The sequence below is a fragment of the Dreissena polymorpha genome, chromosome 1 (assembly GCF_020536995.1).
Source record: "Dreissena polymorpha isolate Duluth1 chromosome 1, UMN_Dpol_1.0, whole genome shotgun sequence".
NCBI classification, from domain to species: Eukaryota; Metazoa; Mollusca; class Bivalvia; order Myida; family Dreissenidae; genus Dreissena; species Dreissena polymorpha.
In genome coordinates this window covers 180,573,115-180,595,461 of record NC_068355.1, presented here as the reverse complement: position 1 = coordinate 180,595,461, position 22,347 = coordinate 180,573,115, and the positions used below count along the sequence as shown (strand labels likewise).

Here is a 22,347-nt window from a genome sequence, read left to right as displayed (position 1 = left end):
TCGCGACAGTCGCGGCGACGCACGATATATTTAACACGATATATTGCCTTTTGGACTACCTACACAAACGCGATATATCGTGTTTAATATATCGTGCGTCACCGAGACTGTCGCGCAAAATATCGTGTATCACTTTGTGTGTCTAGTGTCGCCTTAGCTGAAAGAAGGGCGAGATTATACTAGTAGATGGCATTATCCGGATTCCGTAGGATACCATTTATTACGTTTGTTAATTGTTAAAATGTCCCTCACTTTCCAGCCATATCGGCAATAAATGGATAAGCGTGAATAACGTATCAATATTCGCGCTATACATCGACTTTACGCTGTGAAATGTCTTAGCGGGTCACAAAATTACAGCTCCTGCCCTCTTGCTGATATGGTAGGAAAGTGAGCGGCATTTAAACAAATAATACAAGTATTAAAGCGTATAAAACGGCGAAAAATACCTGTCTCGGCATGGACGTCACCATCTTTTTTTGTCACGTGATTACCATATCGTATAAGGCACACAAAGCTGTTTAAACGATTTTAATTAAAACAAACCGTAAGACGTTATATCGGGAGACTAAAGGAATTATATTAAATCAATAAATTTCATAAACACGTTTTAATTTTAACAAACACGTTTTTTTTTGGATATCTTAAACATAAATCATGTTTCGGCCATTGCTGTCATCAGTAGTATGATTCGAAGCATAAACACAAGAAGTGACGTCAACGTAATACAGTAAAGTAACGTCGTTTGGCAAACAAAAAGACATAATGCGCAATACAAAGATGGATCAAAGTTGATACAATACTATATAAGTAATACTAGAATTTATTTTTAAAGTATCTAAATAACGCTGAAGAATTCTCGCAAGGCGTCCTTAATCAAGCATATGTTGTTCGGCTTACTGCTAAGGTTGTCGCTCGTCGGTGCTTTGTTATCGTTAATATGGACGGTGAAAATCTTCTCCGCCCCTTTGACCCCCGCGGCGTCGCTGTACTCAATGTGCAGATTGTAAAAGGGGTTCGTGTCGTAGCTAAGCGACCGCCCCGCAACCGCCTCGCTGACGTAGTAGATCACCCATACTAAAAGAAATCGTGCAGTCGTAAAGACGTCATAAATATGGGACATTCTCAAGAAAACATGTTTATTTATTTTAATGAACTGGCATGTCTTCAAAAGAATGTATGTTTTGTATTATCTGCAAACGCATGTTTGTTTTTGTACATGCAAGTTACTGATGCTTACATCAAATAAACTGTCCTATTCTGTTCTATAAATATACTTCAATTATGTCTTTTGGCGATTTTAATATTATACATACTGAAAATAGTGGATATGGCGTCATAAAGAAGTTGTTTAAATAAGTAGAACTTGAATGACGTCACTAGATGCAAGAATATGATAATTACTGAAAGGTAATACTTATAACGTAAACTGACGACATAAAAATACTGTTTATACTGAAATTATGTTCATCAATGTTTCTAAAGATAGAAGAAAAATGTAAGCCTATCCTGTATGTATAGATGGACGTGGCGTAATGGATATTGTGTCCGCTTAGCGACTGAGAGGTCATGGGTTCGAATACCACTGCGGAAGCTTTCTTTTGATCCCCAGTCTCAGAGACACCAAGTTACGCAGAAAACAAACTCAATAGCGTTTAATTTAGCCTTAGGTGTTTTATGCAGTAGAGCCAAAATAAATATGTATATACTGTTTTAAAACTTTTGTGGCGGGCTCGTATTTGACGTTAAACTCGTTATACGTCGGTGACGTTTAAACGCAGTCAGCCGCGTCCTCCGCTAACGTTAACGTCGTGAGTAGCTTTTCCGCAGTCTGCCACTCGTCCAGAGTAGACGCCGTCGGCAAACGTTTTATCTTTGGACCCTTAAATGATACAGTATACATTGGGTTTCGTTTGGAACTTGACTAAACCCATTTATGCCTAGAGTCTTTATAAAGGCATTGGCAAACAGCGTAGACCCAGATGAGACGCCGCTTGATGCGGCGTCTCATCTGGGTCTGCACTGTTTGCTTAAAGGAATTTCTGTATGAAACATTCTAAATATAGAAATAAATATACTCGACATCCCTATTTTTGGAAATAAATTGATCCAATTTAGAAGGATGGGAGAGTCCACTAGGCATAAATGGGTAAATGTATTTGCTTGAAGTGTCGTTTCGTGCACAGGCACTGTCTAATCTTGAACGACACTTAATGCGCATGCATTAAAACCAATTTTATCAGAAAGACGCTCATGTGAGGATGTACAAATCAACGTTAATCGCGACGTAAATATCAACGTTTCTTACGACGTAAATATCAACGTTATTCACGACGTAAATATCAACGCTACTCACGACGTAAATATCAAGATTTACTCAACACGTAAATATCAACGTTACTCAATACGTTAATATCAACGTTACTCACGACGTTTTGGACTTTGACGACGTAAGTATCCGTGGTTTGAAGAAGGTCGTCAGTGCACGTGACGTCAAGATTATACGTTGCCTTTGTCTCAATGTCCAGAGCTCCAGCCGTCTTTACGATTTGGTTGCCTGAAAGACGTCTGTGCGTGAGCTTATATACGTCTTATTCTGCGAAAACTGGACTTAATGCACGTGCTAAAGCGTCATCTCAGATCAGCCTATGCAGTTCCCACAGGCTTATCAGGGACGACACTGTCCACCTGAACTGGATTTTTAAACAAAACAAATAAATACCATAAAAGCGCAATTCATGGAATAATGAATTTGGGAAACGCATGAGGAAAACGCGTCGTATATTTTCAGATGTGTTTGTGTTAAAATCGTAAATCGATCGACCCAAGAAATCAAAGAAAATTAATACCCTACAAAAAATAATGATTCTACACTAATACGAGAGATCATGAACTTACCAGTGACGGCGAATGGTCCTCCGTCAGCGCTCGTCATTGAGCAGGTGGCATCAGACTTATCGAAAGTAACAAATCCAACGTCTTTAACGTCAACGTTCCGCTGACGTCCTCGGCGACGTCACTGGAACCCCAAGGATTAGTAATCAACGGTGCCTACGGAAAAAGCGTAAAACGTCATCCCAGATACGCATGTGCAGTCCGCACAGGCTAATCTGTGACGAAACTTTCTTCATAAGGTGGATTTCTTTCAGAGATGACCCCGTTTTCCCAGAGCGAGATACATATAAAAGATATGAGTTGGTTCTGGTCGATAATTTTTATTTGAATAATTATTATTTACGAATAGTGCAACCGCGTTCAATTCATAGAAACATTTATTAAATAGCATTTATTGACAAACATTACTTCCTTGCAATGTAGCCACATCTCAGTTAACATATTCACCAATGAGAATGCAATTAACATCTCACCTTACTTAGAACTTAAACCTAGCATATGACAAACTTTAAAAGGCTTTAACATGCACACTTCTGTTTCTCTAGAGCAATGAAAAAGAGGCCCTTGACGTACCGTATTGATGATGTTCACAATCAGCGTCTCTCTGACGTTGGACACGGAGTCGCCGCACGTGTTCTCGGCGTTCACGGCTCCGGAACTTTTGAAATCGAATCCGCCCGGATTATGGGCGTACACCAGGTACTCTGCATGGAGATGCAAACACTGCTAAATTGGTCGTTGTCGGCGCATGTCCTACTTAAAAGTAACCCGGGTACTCTTAAGTACTCTCGTAAGTTATAAAATATGCACAAACTACCGGTACACAAAATAAACATACACACACACAAATAAGGCATCGTTTCTATCCCTTATGATTAAAGTGATAAGATCAACACACGCTATCATTAAAGTGACATTTATATTGTTTTACCGGAACTATTTTTTTTACAAATAGCGTGTGTAATATTTTACAAATATAATAATTTGTAAATTGCATAAAGTAAAAATAAAATTCGTTGCATTCTGTGAAAATTGATTTTTATTCACTCATGATCATAGAAAACAATATTTTTATTGATCACTCGTGAATTAAAATCGATATTTCCCAAATCCAACAAATACCCTATATATATATATATATATATCAATGACGTAAATGGTGACGTCACGTACGAGTATTTTGCGGTATCACAGTACTTTGCTCCAAGGGTAGAATGCCCGCGGCAAACGCAGTATCGCTCAAGTAACATGGTGGAACTTGAAATAAACATAAAGAAGATCTTAGACGTAATTTTTTATATTAAAACGACATAGTTTTACCCTTTGAGTACAAAAAAAGAAGAAATCCACCTTCGTAGCGTTACGTTTTGTTGACAAAGTGTGATTTTCTATTGACGCAATTATCTTTTTACACATAAACAACATTTTGATACAACTTAATTTGACGAAAATAATCCGAAGAAAGTGTAATTAAAAAAATAAAAATATCACACTTTTGCTAGAAACATAGAACGCATTGGGTTTAGTAACAATACATTGAGCAATTGATCGACGGAATAGTCTTCCCAAACTTGTGAGCGATCGAGCGCAATACAAGTACAGTGGTATTTAATTTGCGATATTAGAGGTGAGCGTAAGGTGCAAAATAACAAAAGTCATTGTGTAAGTATTTGCTGATCATCTACCAAGCGCATACAGCTTATTAGATGGTGTCATTTAACATTAATAACAGTTTAAAGAACAATAAACAGTATGTGTCGTAAAATATGTAGGGTTTACCAAAATATAACGAATAGAAATAAAAACTCTGCTTTAAAAATTAATGCGGGGCAAAATGGACCATGCGGGCGACTAATAATTATATGTAAAAATACGATACTCATTTTGATCAAATGTGTGTAGTGTTAAAGGGGCCTTTTCACAGATTTTGGCATGTTTTGAAGTTTGTAATCAAATACTTTATATTGATAAATGTAAACCTGAAATTTTAAAAGCTCCAGTAAAAAATCAAAAATAAAAATTAAAAAAGGAAAAAACAAAAAAGTAGCACGCAGCAGGGCTCGAACCAGTGACCCCCGAATTCCTGAAGTAAAAACGTATTAGCAAACTTACCTATCCTGCCAAGCATACATTACATGCGTATTTTATACGTTATATAAGCAATATTCGTAGTTTCACAAATTTAAACGACAACAACAAATTATTCAATCGTTTCGCGCTTTATAATTTTTAGGTTTTTAAATCGTCAAAAGATGCATATAATGGCTATATTAGACCATGGCAAATGTTCAGTAATACTGTTTCCTCACAAATATCATAAATAAACCGAAAATTTGCGAATCTGAAACATTTTTTTTTTTAATTTTGTTAATTTACCAAACTGCGAATAGTTCCCTTTAAGATTGAATAAAGATACGTATATTCAAAGAGGAATAGAAACACCCAATCTCCACGCAGAGTTGTGGTTCCTTGCTCTAACATGCCATCTCTGACAAAACAAGAAAATCCTACCAGATTTGGTAGGATTTTTTTTAAATATTATACTATGAAAAATTATATTATTTTCATTTATATTTTGAAAATAGTGTTTAAGTTTAGGTTAATAAAAAAAAATTGCCTTAATTAAAAAAAGTAAATATAACAACGGTAAAACTATTGTACCACGTGGCTAGGCTTTCATCACGTGGTCGGTTATAAAGGCAAGGGTTTGAACCAGCTATGAGGGTTCCAGTCAAATCTCTGCGTGGAGGTTGAGAAACCCTAAACCACAAGCTGTGGCGTCGTGTAAACAATGACTTCATCATCCATATATTAATAGTTTTATCCAAGCAATTATTAAAATTCTTAAATAAACCCGAGTTTATAGCATATTGCATATTTCGACAATTAATAGATCTATATTTCCACATCAGGCAAATGGTTTGTGAAATTAAAAATCACAATGTTACACATACCGCCTAGGTCCGATACTGTGAGAGAATATAGCAATGTTTTAGACGTCACTGACTCCGCTATTGACGTAAAGTAACCGCAGGAAGGTTAACTAACACCGGAGGCTGAAAGAGAAACAGACACTAATTTTTTGAGTCTTGTTCTGAGAAAACTGGGCTTAAATCATGTGCGTAAAGTGTCGTCCAAGATTAGCCTGTGCAGTCCGCAAAGGCTACTTTCTGCAGTTTCTACTCAAAAATCCAGTTAAGGCGGAAAGTGTCGTCCCTGATTAGCCTGTGCGGACTGCACAGGCCAATCTGTGACGACACTTTATGCACATGCATTAACTTGATTAAGCCCGATTTTCTCAGAACATGACACATTTAATGAAATGAGCTGGTTCGATTAGAAAACGGGGTTTAAAGGGACCTTTTTACGTTTTGGGAAATTGACAAGATTAAAATAAATTGTTTCAGATTCGAATATTGTTGTGTAATTATGATATTTGTGAGGAGACAGTAATACTGAACATTTAACATGACGGTTGAATATGGCAGATGAATATGGTTGGATACAGATTGACCGACATGCATATAGCGCGACGTTTTCTTTACTCGATAATTCCTGTCGTACTTTTTTTAATTTATAAAAACACTATTAGGCTTTGTTTTATTTTAAGTTACAGTGAAATTACCTTTGACCAATGGTGGAAAATGGGAGGGGCGTAATTTCCTCTTTGTTAGTATACCAAGTATAATCCATGACAGACATACAGTTGGGCTGTTCTTCGTCTTGGATTACTTACGTTGTTTTCCAGATCCACTGCGTAATAATATCTCGCGCTAAAGACTTTGCCGTCGTCGCAAATAATCCCGATGTTATGAACGGGCGTGACGTCATAGTTCAAGGACGCTCGCGGGCGTCCCTTGTACCAAATCTGAAACGCTAAAACAAGGGAAAAAAACAAGCGATTGTTCATATAAATTGTATCACGTTTTCATGCCTGCTTTAACGCAATAAGACCGACACTGAATGTTGAAAAAAGCAAACACCCGCAGGGTAGTGACACCATCATAAACATTCATCGATTGTTTGCCAATCTTCATATCTTTATATTTATTTACTTTTAATTATTTATTTATTTATTTATTTATTTATTTATTTATTTATTTACTATATATTTATATTTTTATAACGTTTGACCTTTGACGTTGATTTTCAGATTTGACAGATGACATCAAGCAGATATGACGTCATCAGAATCTTTAAGGCTGAATGAGTTTAGCTCCAGAGCGGAAACGGAAGTGTCTTCTAGGAATTGATATGACGTCATAGGAAACGACGTTAGAACTGGGTCCTACGAGGAAATGGATTTTAAAATAAATTTCATGTACAATTGCAAAATGGTTTATAACCGTGTATTGCTTTCCCCGAGATTAAATAAAGAGACCTCTGGAAGCAAAAGATGAAGCGTTACCACTTTGTTAGGCTTGCTGAAGAAAATATGAGAAGAAAAACGCTTTTTTGATAAGTTATTGCGCATTCTCGAGAAAAAAAAGCGTTACAAAATCTGTCATTATTTTTCCAATTACGCGTGATGAATAGCCATAAATGAAACAATATCTCCTTTAAACATATAGTAAAATTCTTCTTAGAATCTATAACAATTATTTTGAAAACCGTCATTTAAGCAAACTTTGAATGAAAAAGTCATTTTAAGGTCAACCACGATTCCGGTATCCTACAGACGTACCTCATCAACGATATTGACGTTGAAAGTCCCGGTGATGACGTTGACGGGGTTGCCGTCAGTACACCGTATCGTTAACGTCAACGGCACGGCCTGGTCGTTGAAGTCGATGGCAGCTTCAGTCACGGTGCTAGAGATCCTGACTTCAAATTCTAGGAATTAAACAGCACAAAAAAGCATTTGCTTGTGCGCATAACGAGAGTATTTCATCGAAAAAAGAGACATTAAAAAAAATACAAATAATCACACTTGTCACACATACTTTCAATAGCTTATGAAAAACGAAGATTTTCAAAGATCGAAGCGTTTAATTGTTTCAATTACAGTATCATATTAAAAACAAATAATACTGGTATTATGTTCAATTCATGCACAGAGTATTAGCAACCTTAAAGTGATATAACTATTCTGACTTCCATTAAAGAGGAAATCGTCGTTCCGGATTAGCCCTTTTAGACTAGACAGGCTAATCAGGGGCGATTAATGCATCTAAAAAATAGGACAATACTTTAAGCACATGCCTAGTTGTTTCGTCAGACAAAAATTCACTTATTCTCCCTATCGAAACCTTTTTGGCGCTTCTATTTGGTAACGTACTCACGTCCCAAAAAAGCACAATGAAGTGACCGTTTAACGACACTACTAGACTTTATCAATTTTCAACAGCGATACTTTCGTAAATAGTAAATGGCTCCCAATAAGCAAGAGTTTTGTAAATTTATAAAAGCTTTGTATCAGGAATATAAGCATACTTAAGCCAATGATCTGACTCAACTTAGAGTGTTATTCTTAATTAATGTATTATTTATTCATTCATTTTATTTTATTTATTTATTTAGTTATTTATTTATTAATTATTGGTGTTCATAAAAGCTTTTTTGAGTTGCTAGTACGACTCAATCCTGAGTTTGCATAGAAATATGTGCGTATTCTTATCAAAGGGGGAAATCGCGTGATAGTCAAGATGGCGAAGTCCATAGCGGCAAAAAATAAGTGTCTCGACAAGAACGTCGCCACTTTTACTATCAAGTGATTACCCCCTCTGTTATAGCTGGGATTATGAACGTTGCCACTTTTACTATCAAGTGATTACCCCCTCTGTTATAGCTGGGATTATGAACGTCGCCACTTTTACTATCAAGTGATTACCCCCTCTGTTATAGCTGGGATTATGAACGTCGTAACTTTAACTATCAAGTGATTATCTGTTTATCTGGGATTTGAGATTGTTCGTGAGCAGACCGACATTCTTCATACTCCGCTACGAGGAAACTTTATTCTTAGCATTTTAGTTGTGCAAAAAAAGATAAAAAAGCTCACATGCAAAACACGGAGCACTAATGTTTCTAATGATTATTCACCTGGTTGAGAAACATTCACCGGTGACGTCACATTTCTGATCTCATACACGGTGGTGGATGGTGACGTCACAGAACACGCCGTATCCGGGTCGGTAGTTGTAAACTTCCCGAGTAACATCTGTGTGACAGTGGAGTCAGATACGTTAGGGGAACTTCCGGGGATCCCGGATACAAAACTCGGCGGCTGCCAAAACAGAAGGACAATAAGAAATCAATTTAACGGCCAGGCGTCCTTTTGGGGTTTTCGTTTGGTTAATATAAGCGCATTTATGTGAATATCTATTATTGAGGACTCTTGTACCGCGATGACTCCCGGTTCACATTTTGTTCCGGAATAACCACAAAGGCGGGAATATTTATTGTTGAGGCAACATTTGCCGGGATGATTTTTTAAAACCTTTTATTCAGAAATTCATATAAACATACACGGATTCATACTATTTATTAATATATCATAACAGTACCAATACATACTACAATACAATATAGCATGTAATGAACAAAAGTACAATTGGTAGTTATATATTCGTGTAATCCTCATATACATTTCTGGAAAAAAATGCAGAGAAATGCAAGAAAAAAGGAAGAAAAGTTGCACGCAGAAAAAAACCTGGACAAAGAAACAAAACCATTTCGATTTACTCATCCTTAAATTTGTTTTCAGTGACAAATGTATAGTTTATATATATGATTTCTTGTTTTGTTATCATTTGGGTCTAGTATAACTACATTCATTTGAATATCTATTATTGAAGGCACATTAGCTGGGATGACTGTTTGGTATCGTTTGGTTTCGGTGTAACCACATTTACTTGAACATCTATTATTGAAGGCGTATATACCGGAATGTTTGATCGGTTTACGGCTAATCCAGTTAATTTTAGCATGTTGGACAACCTACCGTATCAATCACTGGTTGTGTGAACGTCGCAGTGACGTCATTGTCGCCATCTGAGCAGTCGACGTTGATGACGTAAGATCCGTTCGCTGCTCTTAGCGTTACCCCCGCCTTTACCTGAATTGTAAACCCCGAAAACGTGCAAGCGATGTGTTATATTGACACGAGCCTCGCTCTGGGATAACGGGGCTTAATGCATGTGCGTAAAGTGTCGTCCTATATTAGCATGTGCAGTCCAAACAAGCTAATCAGGGTCGACACCTTAGTTACAAAAGTTTAGGCAAAATGGCGGGCTAATCTGGGAAGACACTTTTACAATATGCATTTAACCCCGTTTTGCAAGCGCGCGTCCACACGCAGTGTTAAAAATGTTTTAATCTAAGAAAATTGCGTAAAATAATCCTACTGCATCGACAAGAAACAACATATATTTTATGCTTTCCGGTGGTTTATAGAGAAATATCAGTGCGTTAAACCTATAATTTCACTGTTTCAAACAGTGAAAATTAACAGTGAAAACTATCGATAATTTTCACTGTTTACTGCGAAATGACGTTATTTTTTTACAAAATGACGTCATTATCCCAGCGAAATTCATTAGTTAAACTCTTTAACAATGTATATAAACTTTTTAAAAAGCATAAAATAAAAAGAAAATTTGTTGGATTCGGAGGAATATCGATTTTACTTCACTTGTGACCATAGAAATTATATTTTTTCACGAGTGGCGCACACTCGTGGCTGCGCCACTCGTGAAAATATTATTTTCTATGATTACTCGTGAATTAAAATCGATAATCCACCGAATCCAACAAATATCTTCTATTTAAATTAAACATTGAATAACAGATTTACTATAAGAAAGCATATGATTGCTTTTATTTTATTTTGTTCTTCGGTTTTAAGAAGACTGATCGACGTTTGCACGTATTTAACAGCAAACATATTTGTGGGTCTTTTAACCGATGTTCTTGATTTAAACTCACTTAATCCATAAATGTTCTGATTATTTGACCCTCTTTTTTTGGCAATTATCTCTATAAATGTTAGTTATTAGGGCTGATGCAGAAATCCAAGTAAAGACCCCTAAAGCACTAAGCGGACAATTAGCTGTACTGTATAATGCATTTGATGACGTCATCTTGTTAACATTTATGACGTCATTTAATGTTTACCTATATACCTAATGTTGACTAGAAGTATAGATAATAATTTATTACTGCCCTTTTGCATTGCAATATATATCAGATCAGGCTTAAATAATAATATTATCTTTGGATATTCGAGCCAAGTATAATATTTTATAAAACAATAGGACAATAGCCTATTTTTCTGTGTATCATACATCCATGAACACATTTTAAACAGATAATAAAATATAATCGCTAGAACGTTGATTTTTTAGGTAGAATATATATGTATTCATAACGTCATTAGCACTTGCGCTTTACATTTGTATGGTACGTTTTTTTTTCATGGCATTTGTGCTTAAAATATATTACATCTTAGTATCAAATTGTTGTTGTTTTTTGTTAAATTTGAATCGTTTTTACCTTTTTATTGAAACAGATGACTAAAAAGTTGATCCCTAGTATTATATTATTGATTATAAAACAACGCCTACTAGTAACTAACCGGATATAAAAATCATATCAGGCAACTTTAATATCAACATAACGATATGATTAAAAACGCTACTGTGATATCATACAGTATATAAATATTACATGGCTGACAGGGTGACAGTAAATTTGTCAACTTGAGGAAATACTGTCAACCGAGGCGAAGCCAAGGTTGACAGTATTTTTCCGAAAGTTGACAAATTTACTGTCACCCTGTCAGACATGTAATATTTATTTTATTATACCGAATAAACTATTAAAACATGAACAATTTATATGAACCATGAACAATTTAAATATTCAATAATTGAATTTTGTTTCAGCAATGAACAACCATTAATATGTTGAGTGGTTCAGATTTACGGGCAGAGCAAAATGAACTTCGCTTTATTCGGCACCGACCTAGTAATCAATTTATCCCACCAATTTTCTTAGTTGTCAATTATTTCTTTAAAAATATACATCTATTACAGAACCAGCTTTCCGTATTTTATTTTCATCACTTGATTACGCAATTTATGACGTACTTGTGTGACGTCATTTCGGTGACGAAACATTTTGGGACAACAATATAGACGTGGTGTTGTTTTTTAATTACAGTAAAATATTTGTTTAAAGCATCGAACGAATCCAAAACGTATTTCGGATTGTGTGTTTGTCATGCATAACACCTTAAGAACAGAGTCTGGAAGTGTATATCGTTGTAACTTTATTGTTATTAACATTGATTAAAGTTGCCTTTGAGGTAAGCGTGCCGTTTATACTAAATTGATTTTCTTTTTGACTCCTGTCAAAGCTTAAAAATGGCATTTATCTATTATAGAGCACAGTTTCAGCTGAAATCGATATTTTAATTACCCAAATGCAACGGACACGCAAATCTGCGTACTGCGCATGCGCGAATGGGACAGTATAATTTGCGAACATTCCGCACGTGATTGCTAAGGCAGCGGGATACAGTATTTTTTTGTCAGTAAATTTTTTCCCGCTGGTGGCACTTGATTGCTATGGCAGCGGGATACAGTATATTTTGGACAGTAAATTTCTTCCCGCTGGGTCTGACAGTATTTCTATGTCACGATGGCCTATGGGAGTTTAGCATTGTAAATAAAAGTGAGGTATAATAATAAAAAATGGCGCCTCGACGTGAACTGACTTAGCCAATGAAACATTAGTATCATATAAAACTTAAACTTCATGAGCCTCGTTCATTGAAAACTAGGCTAAATGCATCTGCGTAGTGTCGTCCAGATTATCATGTGCATTCGACACAGGCTAATCAGGGACGACATTTTCCGCTTAAGCTGGATTGTCGTGTAAAGTTCATAAAAACAAAAACAACCTATAAAAGCGAAAAGTGTCGTTCCTTTGTTGGCCTGGGTCCGCTCAGGGACGACATTCAGCGCATATGCATTAAACACAGTTTTCAGGGACGACATTCAGCGCATTTGCATTAAAACCAGTTTCCCAAGAGCGAGGCTTAATTTTTTATTATTTTTTCCAGTTTATTACTTGATGCGACACCAGCAATCACTTCAAAAAGGGCGTTTTCCGGCACTCTTGCAGAGCAGTTAACGGCGTTGTCGCTATCGGTGACGCTGAACGTGTGAAGGGTCTCGGTGGCGTGCTTAAGACCGTTGAAAATGTTAGTTCCGGTCGCAGGCAGTGCGGTGACAACCGGCGGCTGAAGTCAAATAATATAATCATTTCACAGGATATTACGTCATCACTTTGGAATATTTTATGTTACTAGTTTCCATTCGACACGGGTTTTCGGTGAATTTTAAGCGAGACAAAATTACACGTCAAGTCAATAATTGTTATTAATATTCAAAGACCACATGTCCAATATATGAAACAAACATCTGGGAAAGCCGGAGCTTCCCAAGCAATCAGGAACGACACTTTCCGCCTATGCTAATATGGAATGACACTTTGAAAATCCCATGCATTTAACCCGGTCTTCTCAGAGCGAGGCTCATTTTTTCAAACACAACGTTGTTAAACTCCAAAGCAAACAACATAAAAGGTGTGCCGGCAGGCTTACGCGCAATTGCGTGCATGGGTTCAAGTGAAAAACAATCGAGTCGAAGTGTCACTGTTTAAATAAACATATATAACGATGTACAGCAGTTTTTGAAAGTGCATTTTAAACCATCAGGGCTGGTCGTTTTTCAAAGAGTTTTTAAATTTATACAAATAGTTTAGTGCTTTCCAAGCAATTCATCAGGATTCCCATACCCTATAATAACGTGAACGCAACTTACTGAGTCGACAATGTTGACGTTAAACGTCCCCGTGATGTCATTAAGAACGTTCCTGTCAGTGCACTTGATTGTTAACGTAAGGGAAACAGGCGGGTCATTGAAGTCGATAGACGCCTGGGTAACGGCGTTACTGATCCACACTTCAAACTCTGTAAAACTATGGTTCTAGATTTAAGCCTTCACGCAATAATATTTCAAAGCGGAAAATGTCGTCTGAGCGTACGCGGAATGCACAGGCTTATCTGAGACGACCTTTTACGCAGATGCATTAAGCCCCGTTTTCCAAGAACGAAGCTCGTATGTGCTATGTTTACCTATGTGTCATGTTTACTTATGTGTTATGTTTAGTTATGTGTTATGTTAACTTATGCTTTATGTTTACATATGTGTTATGTTTACTTATGTGGTATGTGTACTTATGTGGTATTTTTACTTATGTGGTATGTTTGTTACGGCGCCTCCCTTAAAAAAACATTAAGCGAACCGCTCTGTGAAAATGGGGTTTAATGTGCGCAAAGTTTCTTCCCAGATAAGCCTGTGCAGTCCGCATAGGCTAATCCGGCAAACACTTTCCGCCTAAACTGGAATTTTTGCTAAGAAGAGACTTTTTGTAAACGAAAAATATCATAAAAGCGATAAGTGTCGTTTCTGATACATACTGCACAGGCTAATATGGGATGAAACTTTCCGCACATGCATTAAACCCCTTTCTCACAGAGCGCGGCCCATTTATTTTTTTCTAAATTGTTACCCGGTTTCTAAGGATCGGTCGGTGACGCCACTTTTCTGATCTCATAAACGGTTGTCACAGGTAACGTCACAGAACACGTGGTATCAGGGTCCGTAGTTGTGAACTTTCCCAGTGACGTCGCAATCACGTTGTCGTCTGAGACGTCAGGGGAATTCCCAGGAATCCCAGATACAAATGTCGGCGGCTACTCGGAATAAAAGAAATAGAGGATATTTGGTGGATCTGGTAGAATATGGATTTTAATTCAGGCTTGATCACATAAACAAATATATGATCACGAGTGAATTTAAATCGATTTTCCAGCAAAGCAATTAAATTTTATTTTATGCTTACAAATGACTTTTTTGGTATTTAACCTGGAGAATTACTCTAAAATAATGGCATCACGACATATAAACAATAACGTTATTTCACTGTAACTTTCACTGTTTTAAACAGTGCATTGTCATTTTTAATTGACTGATATTTCTCTATAAACCACTGGAAAGCATAAAACCCTAAATGCAACACACGAATCACGCTCTGGGAAAATCCACTTAACGCATGTGCGTAGAGTGTCGTACAAGGATAATCAAGGAAGACACTTTCCGCCTTTATTGTAATCTTCTTTAAAAATGCCGTCTCTTCTGAGCAAAATTCCAGTTTGGGGCGAAAATGTAGTGCCCGATTAGCATGTGCGGACGGCAAAGGCTTATATGTGACGAAACTTTACGCACATGCATTAAATCACATTTTCCTAGATCTCGGCTCAAACATATAACTTAGCGGGATGACCTAATTACAGCTCCACTAAGGAAATCGCCTGTTGTAAAGTCAAGATATACAGCGAATTTTAATATGAAACGCAAAACATTTTGCTGATATGGCTGAATAGTGAGCGTCATTTAAAAAATAATTAATGTAATAAAGGGTATAAGACGCCAAAAAATAACTGTCTTGGCATGGACGTAGTCATCTTGACTATCCCGTGATTACCTGCTCTGTATATAGTGACTAAACAAAAATCATAGCTTCATTTTATTGAGGCCTGAGAACAACTAGGTCCTGTTAATTTAAAATATAGCTCCCCTCCTGACAGTGTTGCGCATGAAATGTTTGTAAATCTTCATAACATGTTTAAGGACTATCATGTTTTCAGCTGGAAAAACATGCTCAGCAATGTAAGATATTTGTATTGTATTTTTGAAGATTTCACGGATAAAAAACAATATTTTTTTTAATGTTCAAATTGGCATAACTTCACTAAAGTTTAACTAATTTTCAAATATTTTTCAGTTTTGTAATTCTTATGTAATTCTCTTAAATTTTATACAAACATCAATGGATACTCAATTTTGTTTTCGATACCACAACAGCATTACGTACTTTATCAAGGACTGGCTGGGTAAACGTTGAACTGACGGCGGTTACGGCATCTGTGCAATCAACGTTCATGACGTACGGACTGACAGCTGCAGCCAACGTCACTCCTGCTTTCACGCGGATACTGAACGCTGAAAAGAAACGTGGTTTTATTTCATTTTCATTACAGACATTGTTTGTGAATATTATACGCATCATATATAGTTATCACGAATTTAACGAACTGTTTAAATCTGTGTTGAAAACGTTTGGCTTATATTTCAGTAGGAAAAGAGAGCATATTATTGCATACTGACAAGGCAATCCAAGCAACTTTATATCACTAAACAAATGACTATAGAAAACAAAACGGTGGCTCTGATCGACGTTTCTGTTAATTAGCAATTACTGAAAAATCAGTATTAAAGGTCATATTCCGATTTTATAACAAAACCTTTAATAAGTATCGATATTCTAAACCGATTGGAATCATCAAGAGCAATGGCAAAAATTATTATGCTACTAAAAAAAACGAAAATCTTGTTTTTCGTAAACCGCTCGGGTATTTTGCCCCCTTTTTTTATAGAGACGTCATTTTTACACAACGCGCATGCCAAGGAAACTCATGAATTATCGTTGATTTCGTGGTTTAGTTACGAATATACGATTCCACAGTCCGACTTATGTTTTTGTTTGGAAATTAAAAATCCGCTCATTTTCATGTCGTTTTTTATACCACAAGAAATTTAATGCCGACAAACTAGAATTAGTTAACACTGTTAATAAAAAGCGATTAAAAGGTGGGGGGTAATTGTGAAACCATGTACCAGGGCTAGTTGCGGCTACCAATTCAAAAAAGGTGGATTCCGGCGCTCGTGTGGAGCACGTGACAACGTCCTCGCTGTCGGTGACGTTGAACGTATGGATGGTCGCCGCGGCCGCCTGCAAACCATCGTTGATGGAAGTTCCGGTAGAGGGTAGTAAGGTTATTACTGGGGGCTGTAGTTAAACAATTAACTGTAATTTAAATGGGCAATACGTATATGAGCCTTGCTCTGGGAAAACAGGGTTTAAAGCATCCGCGTCAATTGTCGTCACATGTTAGCCTGTGCTGTCCGCACTGACATATCAGAGACGATAACATTAATTCTCTTCTTCACGAGAATTATGTTTAGGCAGTAAGTAGCGTCCCTTTTTATCCTGTGCGAACTGCATAGTCTAATCTGGGTGAACACTTCACGCACAAGCCCAGTTTTCTAGAACGATGCATATAATTAATAGAAGGGAAAGTGGACATCCTTGTGAAATTCCTTTTTTTTACGTTAAAATATATCTTCTGACAAAATGACGATTGCTTGCTAGTCATGACGTTTTTTTTTTATGATTTTGAAAGATAATATGGTTATTGTTAATATAGATTTATTTAATGATTTTTTTCAAAGTGGCGAAATGAGGATTTAAATAAAAAATGAAAAAAAATGAAAAAATCAGTTATTTAAAAAGTTAGTTTTCATAATATTCAAACAGGCAAGATATATCTCCCAACTTGATTAAAATAGTTAACGTATATGCTTGTTTATTGGTACAAAAATTACAAAGCGTTTAAATCGCTGTTAGTCGAAGCAAAACAACGTGTCACCGACATATGGTTTAAACTACGTAATAGTTTCACAAGCATTCGTGATTCAGAAGTACAGAGTCAGTTTTTCCTTTATGTTCGATCCACACGGCACGATCTTATTTTATCTTTTCTTTGTGTTTATGCTTTTAAAAAGTCCCATATCTTATAATTTTGTTACTTATTCAATTTAATTATATTTTACGTTAATACGAAAATCTGTCAAGAAGTACATTAAAAATCTGAACAGAAATTTCATACCTATCAATTCGTGCCTTTTACTTTTAATTTCTTAATGCATGTCGCTGATACTGTGCTCTGAAACGTTTCCGAAATTGCTCCTTTAACAAACCTACATTGGTCCAACTTAATTATATTTTCAAAAGCATGAATTGTGTCCTTGACCTTTGACCTTGACACGTCACGTCTGTTATGTTAGTTTAAAATCCATTTATGTTAAATTACGTAGCGCCCATGAAAGTGTTGTTGTTGTTTTTATAGAGTTGGTATTGAAAGGTATGCATAAATAGATATACATACGAAAAAATTGCTGATTCAAACAGTTCCATACAAACCTCGTCGACAATATTGACGTTAAACGTTCCCGTGATATCATTCGCGACGTATCCGTCAGTACATTTTACCGTTAACGGCAACGGAACGGTCTGGTCGTTGAAGTCGATAGATGCTTGAGTTACGGTGATTTTGATCCAAACTTCAAACTCTGTTAAACAAATATATGACGTCATACTATACACATATATGACATGACTCATAATGTACCAAAAAATAACGCCAAGCTGATCCACACTATTCACATATATCACGTTAACATGACTCATACTGAACACATACATGATGTCATATTGTACACATATATAACGTAATATTGTACACACTTATGACGTCATACTGCATTGTTAGACACAGCAAGAGAAGAAACTGTCAGATTAGATGGCCGTTTACAAGGAAATTTGAAAAGACTCAGTTGCGGCCGCGATTTAACCAAGCTTGGGATATTCGTGAGGAAACAATTACATATTATATAAAACGTTATCTGTGAAATGTCACGAATGTCGATGTTTAATTTGAAAGAATTGCCAGAATCAAAGCTCTGCTCTTTTACTAAAATGTGGTCGGGGATCGAACCCGGTACCGCGTCGCTATAAAAGCTAGCTCATAATGCAAGGCAGTATAAGTTCTTCTTATACCGCACCCTGATACATTAAAATTGAAGGAGATATGTTTTATAATCTCACATACTAATGCAAAATAAATGCGATTAAAAGATGAATGAACGGACGGGTCGACGATGAGACTTCTATTGGTTCAATTGCTTTGTCGGCTCAGTTACAATTTAGAAGTACCCCGTGTACTCTTAAGTACTCTTAAGTTTACTTAACTGTACCCCGTGTACAAAAAATACGCTTAAAGGTATCCGGTCATACCCCTAGGTACTTTCTTACTTAGTATGTATTTTCCGTACCACGGGTACTTTGTAGTATACTTATGAATATCCGGGTACTTTTAAGTACTTATAGTTCCTGAACCGATGAACCGACAATGACCAATTGAACATTTCTAAATGTACCCTTGTGGTGGTTCATGAGCCTTAAAATTGTAGGCATTCACACTATGATCAATGATTACTCTACCAGGTTGTTGAGAATTCGCCGGTGACGTCACTTTCTGACCTCATACGCAGAGGCTACGGGTGACGTCACAGAGCAAGTTGTATCAGGGTCTGTAGTTGTGAATTTCCCGAGCAACGTCCTGTGTGACAGTGGCGTCAGAGATGCTCGCAGAACTTCCGGGCATGCCGGAGACAAAAGTCGGCGGCTAAAGTGAAATACCAATGCAGTGGTAAACATAAACGTAATACATTATTACGTGATAGAACGCTTCATTCATGATATAACAAAAGTCGGCGGCTAAAGTGAAATAGGTAACAGTTCACTTGTAAATAAACCCTTTGTTTGCGGGGGGGGGGGGGGGGGGGGGGTGGGGGGTTGGGGGTAACATAAAATTGCCTACCGTATTAATACAGGCTGGCTGTGTGAACGTGTGATTGACGGTGTTGACGCTGTCTGTACAATCCACGTTGATGACGTGAGGTCCATCGGCGGCCGCTAACGTCGCCCCCGCTTTAACGCGGGTATTGAACGCTGAAAACAAGCATAATTCGTCGGTCGATAAAAAAAAATAACTCGCCGAAATAAGTAATTATGAGCATTTGTTTGTTTACTGACTACTGGAGGAAAGGAGATTCTTACTGTAGCGGAGGGAGAAAGAAACTCGTGAAATGGTATACTTTAGACTCTTGCTTGGTGAAATATGACCAGCCCTCTATCAAAAACGGGGCTTTTATGGAATTAAAAAATATATATTTAAGCTGAAAGTATCGTGGCTAATTAATCTATGCGAACTGCACAGGCTAATCAGAGAAGACAATTTACGCACATGCATTAAGCTCCGTTTTCCCAGAGCACGGCTCTTGAAGAGTTTAAGATAATTGGATCCTATCTAGATCTGACGAGAAAATTACTCCAGAAAACCAGATTTTAACTTGCAATCGTAACACGAGACTATGCGATATTGACTTATAATTCATTTCAAATGTGTTTTACATATAAAGTAAAATCCATTTCTGTTTAGCCACTTTTGCAACATTGAAATTCGACGACAGACAACCTGGGCTAGTGGCGAGTACCACTTCAAAACGGGCGTTTTGCGGCGCTCTCACGGAGCAGTTTACGGCGTCATCGCTGTCTGTCACGCTGAACGTGTGGAGGATTGTGGCGACCGTCTGCAAACCCGTCGTTGATAGCCGTTCCGATCGCCGGAAGTACTGATATCACCGGAGGCTAAAGTCGCCAAGAGAAAAACATGTGTAAAACCCGGCAAACCCCGTTGACTCTGCAACCTGTTACTGCATGTGCGTAAAGTGCAGTCTGCACAGGCTAATCAGGGACGACACTTTTCCACACAATGAAGATTTTCGCGAAGAAGAGACTTCCGTTCAACGAAATGAAATCCACAAAAGCGGAAAGAGTCGTCCCTGAGTAGTATATGCGGATTGCACTGGCGAATATCCTTATGGGATGACACTTTACGCAGATGCACTGAACCCATAAAAACATCCAACATTACTTTTTAAAACAGTTCCATACAAACCTCGTCGACAATATTGACGTTGAACGTTCCCGTGGTGGCGGTGTTTCCATCCGTACACGTGATCGTCAACGGCAACGGAACCGCCTGGTCATTGAAGTCTATAGACGCTTGTGTAACGGCGGCACTGACCCACACTTGGAACTCTAGAATAAGACATGTTTAAAGGTAAAAAAAAATATATTGGTTGTTTAAAATTTATTTAAAATGGTGTGGTCTTTAAGGATCTTGTTCACGATGTCACACTTTTACAACAAAGCGTAACCTAGACTTTTGGAGTTAGGGCGGCGGATGTACACTCGACACGCTTCACTTGGTGACCGACGAACTTACAGTCGGAGTAAGATCGAATGCATGCGCTTAATCGCATACACCATTGAGACTTCTGTATCGAGCTTTTATCAAGCGTGCTCCACAAAATGACTTATTATTGAGAAGACTTAATCCGTTATTAAAAGACGCCATACCCGGCTTTTGAAGATCTGCTGGTGACGTCACGGGTCTGATCTCATACACTGACGTCAGCGATGACGTAATACTGCATGTCGTGTCGGGATCGGTAACGGTGAAGACACCGAGTGACGTCGCGGTGACGGTCGAGTCGGAAAAAGACGGAGATGTGCCGGGAATTCCCGTAACGAACGTCGGAGGCTATAAAAAATATAAAATACCATGATTTTTTTGTTACAGTAAAGACCTGTATTTTATTAGTAAAATCCGTGCAATATGTGATTATATAGATGGATGTTAAGCGTTCTACATAAAAACACAGTTAATGAAATATGAGGAGTATTTTAAAATGAATTGCTCAACTTTAAAAAATGAATTGCTAAAGTCAATGGTTAATATAAAACATGTATAGCATTCGTTTTCAAAATCTGAACTGTTAACTGAATGACATATAAATAAATAGATGATCAATAGTAGAAGTAGTATTTGTTGTTAGTTGTTGTTGTTGTCGGTGTTGTCGTTGTTGTTATTGTTTTTGTTCTGTATACAATTGATCAATTATAGTGTTCGATGTCTTTGACGTTCAAGTTCTTGACCAGTTGTGGAAGTCAATTTGACAAATGAAAAGCGACCGGCAATTTTCACTATACATTTTTCTGTCAGAAAGAAACTCTATGTTAAATTCCAAAAGATTGAATGTGTATACACGAAATACCGTGTCACCTAACAGAACAGGTGAAAAGATGTTTGTGTACAATAGTACCGCTGTGAACAAAATCAGCTTGAATGTGCAACATCGTTTGCTTAAAAAAACAAGCATATGTTCAAAACCCATCAACACTCAAAATCAACGAATATTTCTTACAATATTTCGAAAAATAAAGTTAACACAAAAAAATTAATGTTACATAAGCAATATCCTAAATTGCGAAATATGTGGTCGTTCTTATGATTACGACGCTGCCCGGAGCCAGTATCGAGTTCGCTGGTAAATATTCGGATATCGTGGCGTGAAATTAACATGGAATCTTTTGTCGCAAAAAAGTAATAACGAGCATTTTGTATCTCATTAAATCTATGTTACCATACCATATATAGCGTTGAAAATTTCGCTATTGCTATAAGGAACACTGATTTCGTATGGGTTAACTTTATTTTACGAAATATTTTGCGAAATATTCGTTGAGTTTGAGTATTTATGTTACTATTAAAAAAAGGATATGTTGATTTTCAATTTTTGAGAAAAAAATGTTCTTGAAAATACAGATGATTAAAATAACGTATGTATTAAT

General features: G+C 37.0%; 1 protein-coding gene and 2 long non-coding RNA genes across 3 annotated transcripts; all 3 read right to left on the bottom strand.

The window, feature by feature from the left end:
- Positions 1-2,429: 2,429 nt before the first annotated feature.
- On the bottom strand, positions 2,430-3,599 carry LOC127864053 (uncharacterized). The gene is made up of 3 exons (XR_008041410.1): positions 3,469-3,599; positions 2,899-3,051; positions 2,430-2,557 (listed from the first exon to the last, which is right to left on the bottom strand). It is a non-coding gene; the product is annotated as an uncharacterized LOC127864053 (long non-coding RNA).
- A 2,401-nt stretch (positions 3,600-6,000) lies between these two features.
- LOC127863916 (uncharacterized) lies at positions 6,001-9,933 on the bottom strand. The gene is made up of 5 exons (XM_052403605.1): positions 9,839-9,933; positions 8,938-9,055; positions 7,580-7,728; positions 7,030-7,183; positions 6,001-6,771 (listed from the first exon to the last, which is right to left on the bottom strand). The coding sequence occupies exons 2-4, from the start codon at positions 9,053-9,055 to the stop codon at positions 7,064-7,066; spliced, it is 387 nt and encodes a 128-aa protein (XP_052259565.1). The 5' UTR covers positions 9,839-9,933; the 3' UTR covers positions 6,001-6,771; positions 7,030-7,063.
- A 4,572-nt stretch (positions 9,934-14,505) lies between these two features.
- On the bottom strand, positions 14,506-16,796 carry LOC127864031 (uncharacterized). The gene is made up of 3 exons (XR_008041391.1): positions 16,644-16,796; positions 15,841-15,968; positions 14,506-14,659 (listed from the first exon to the last, which is right to left on the bottom strand). It is a non-coding gene; the product is annotated as an uncharacterized LOC127864031 (long non-coding RNA).
- Between the last annotated feature and the right edge of the window lie 5,551 nt (positions 16,797-22,347).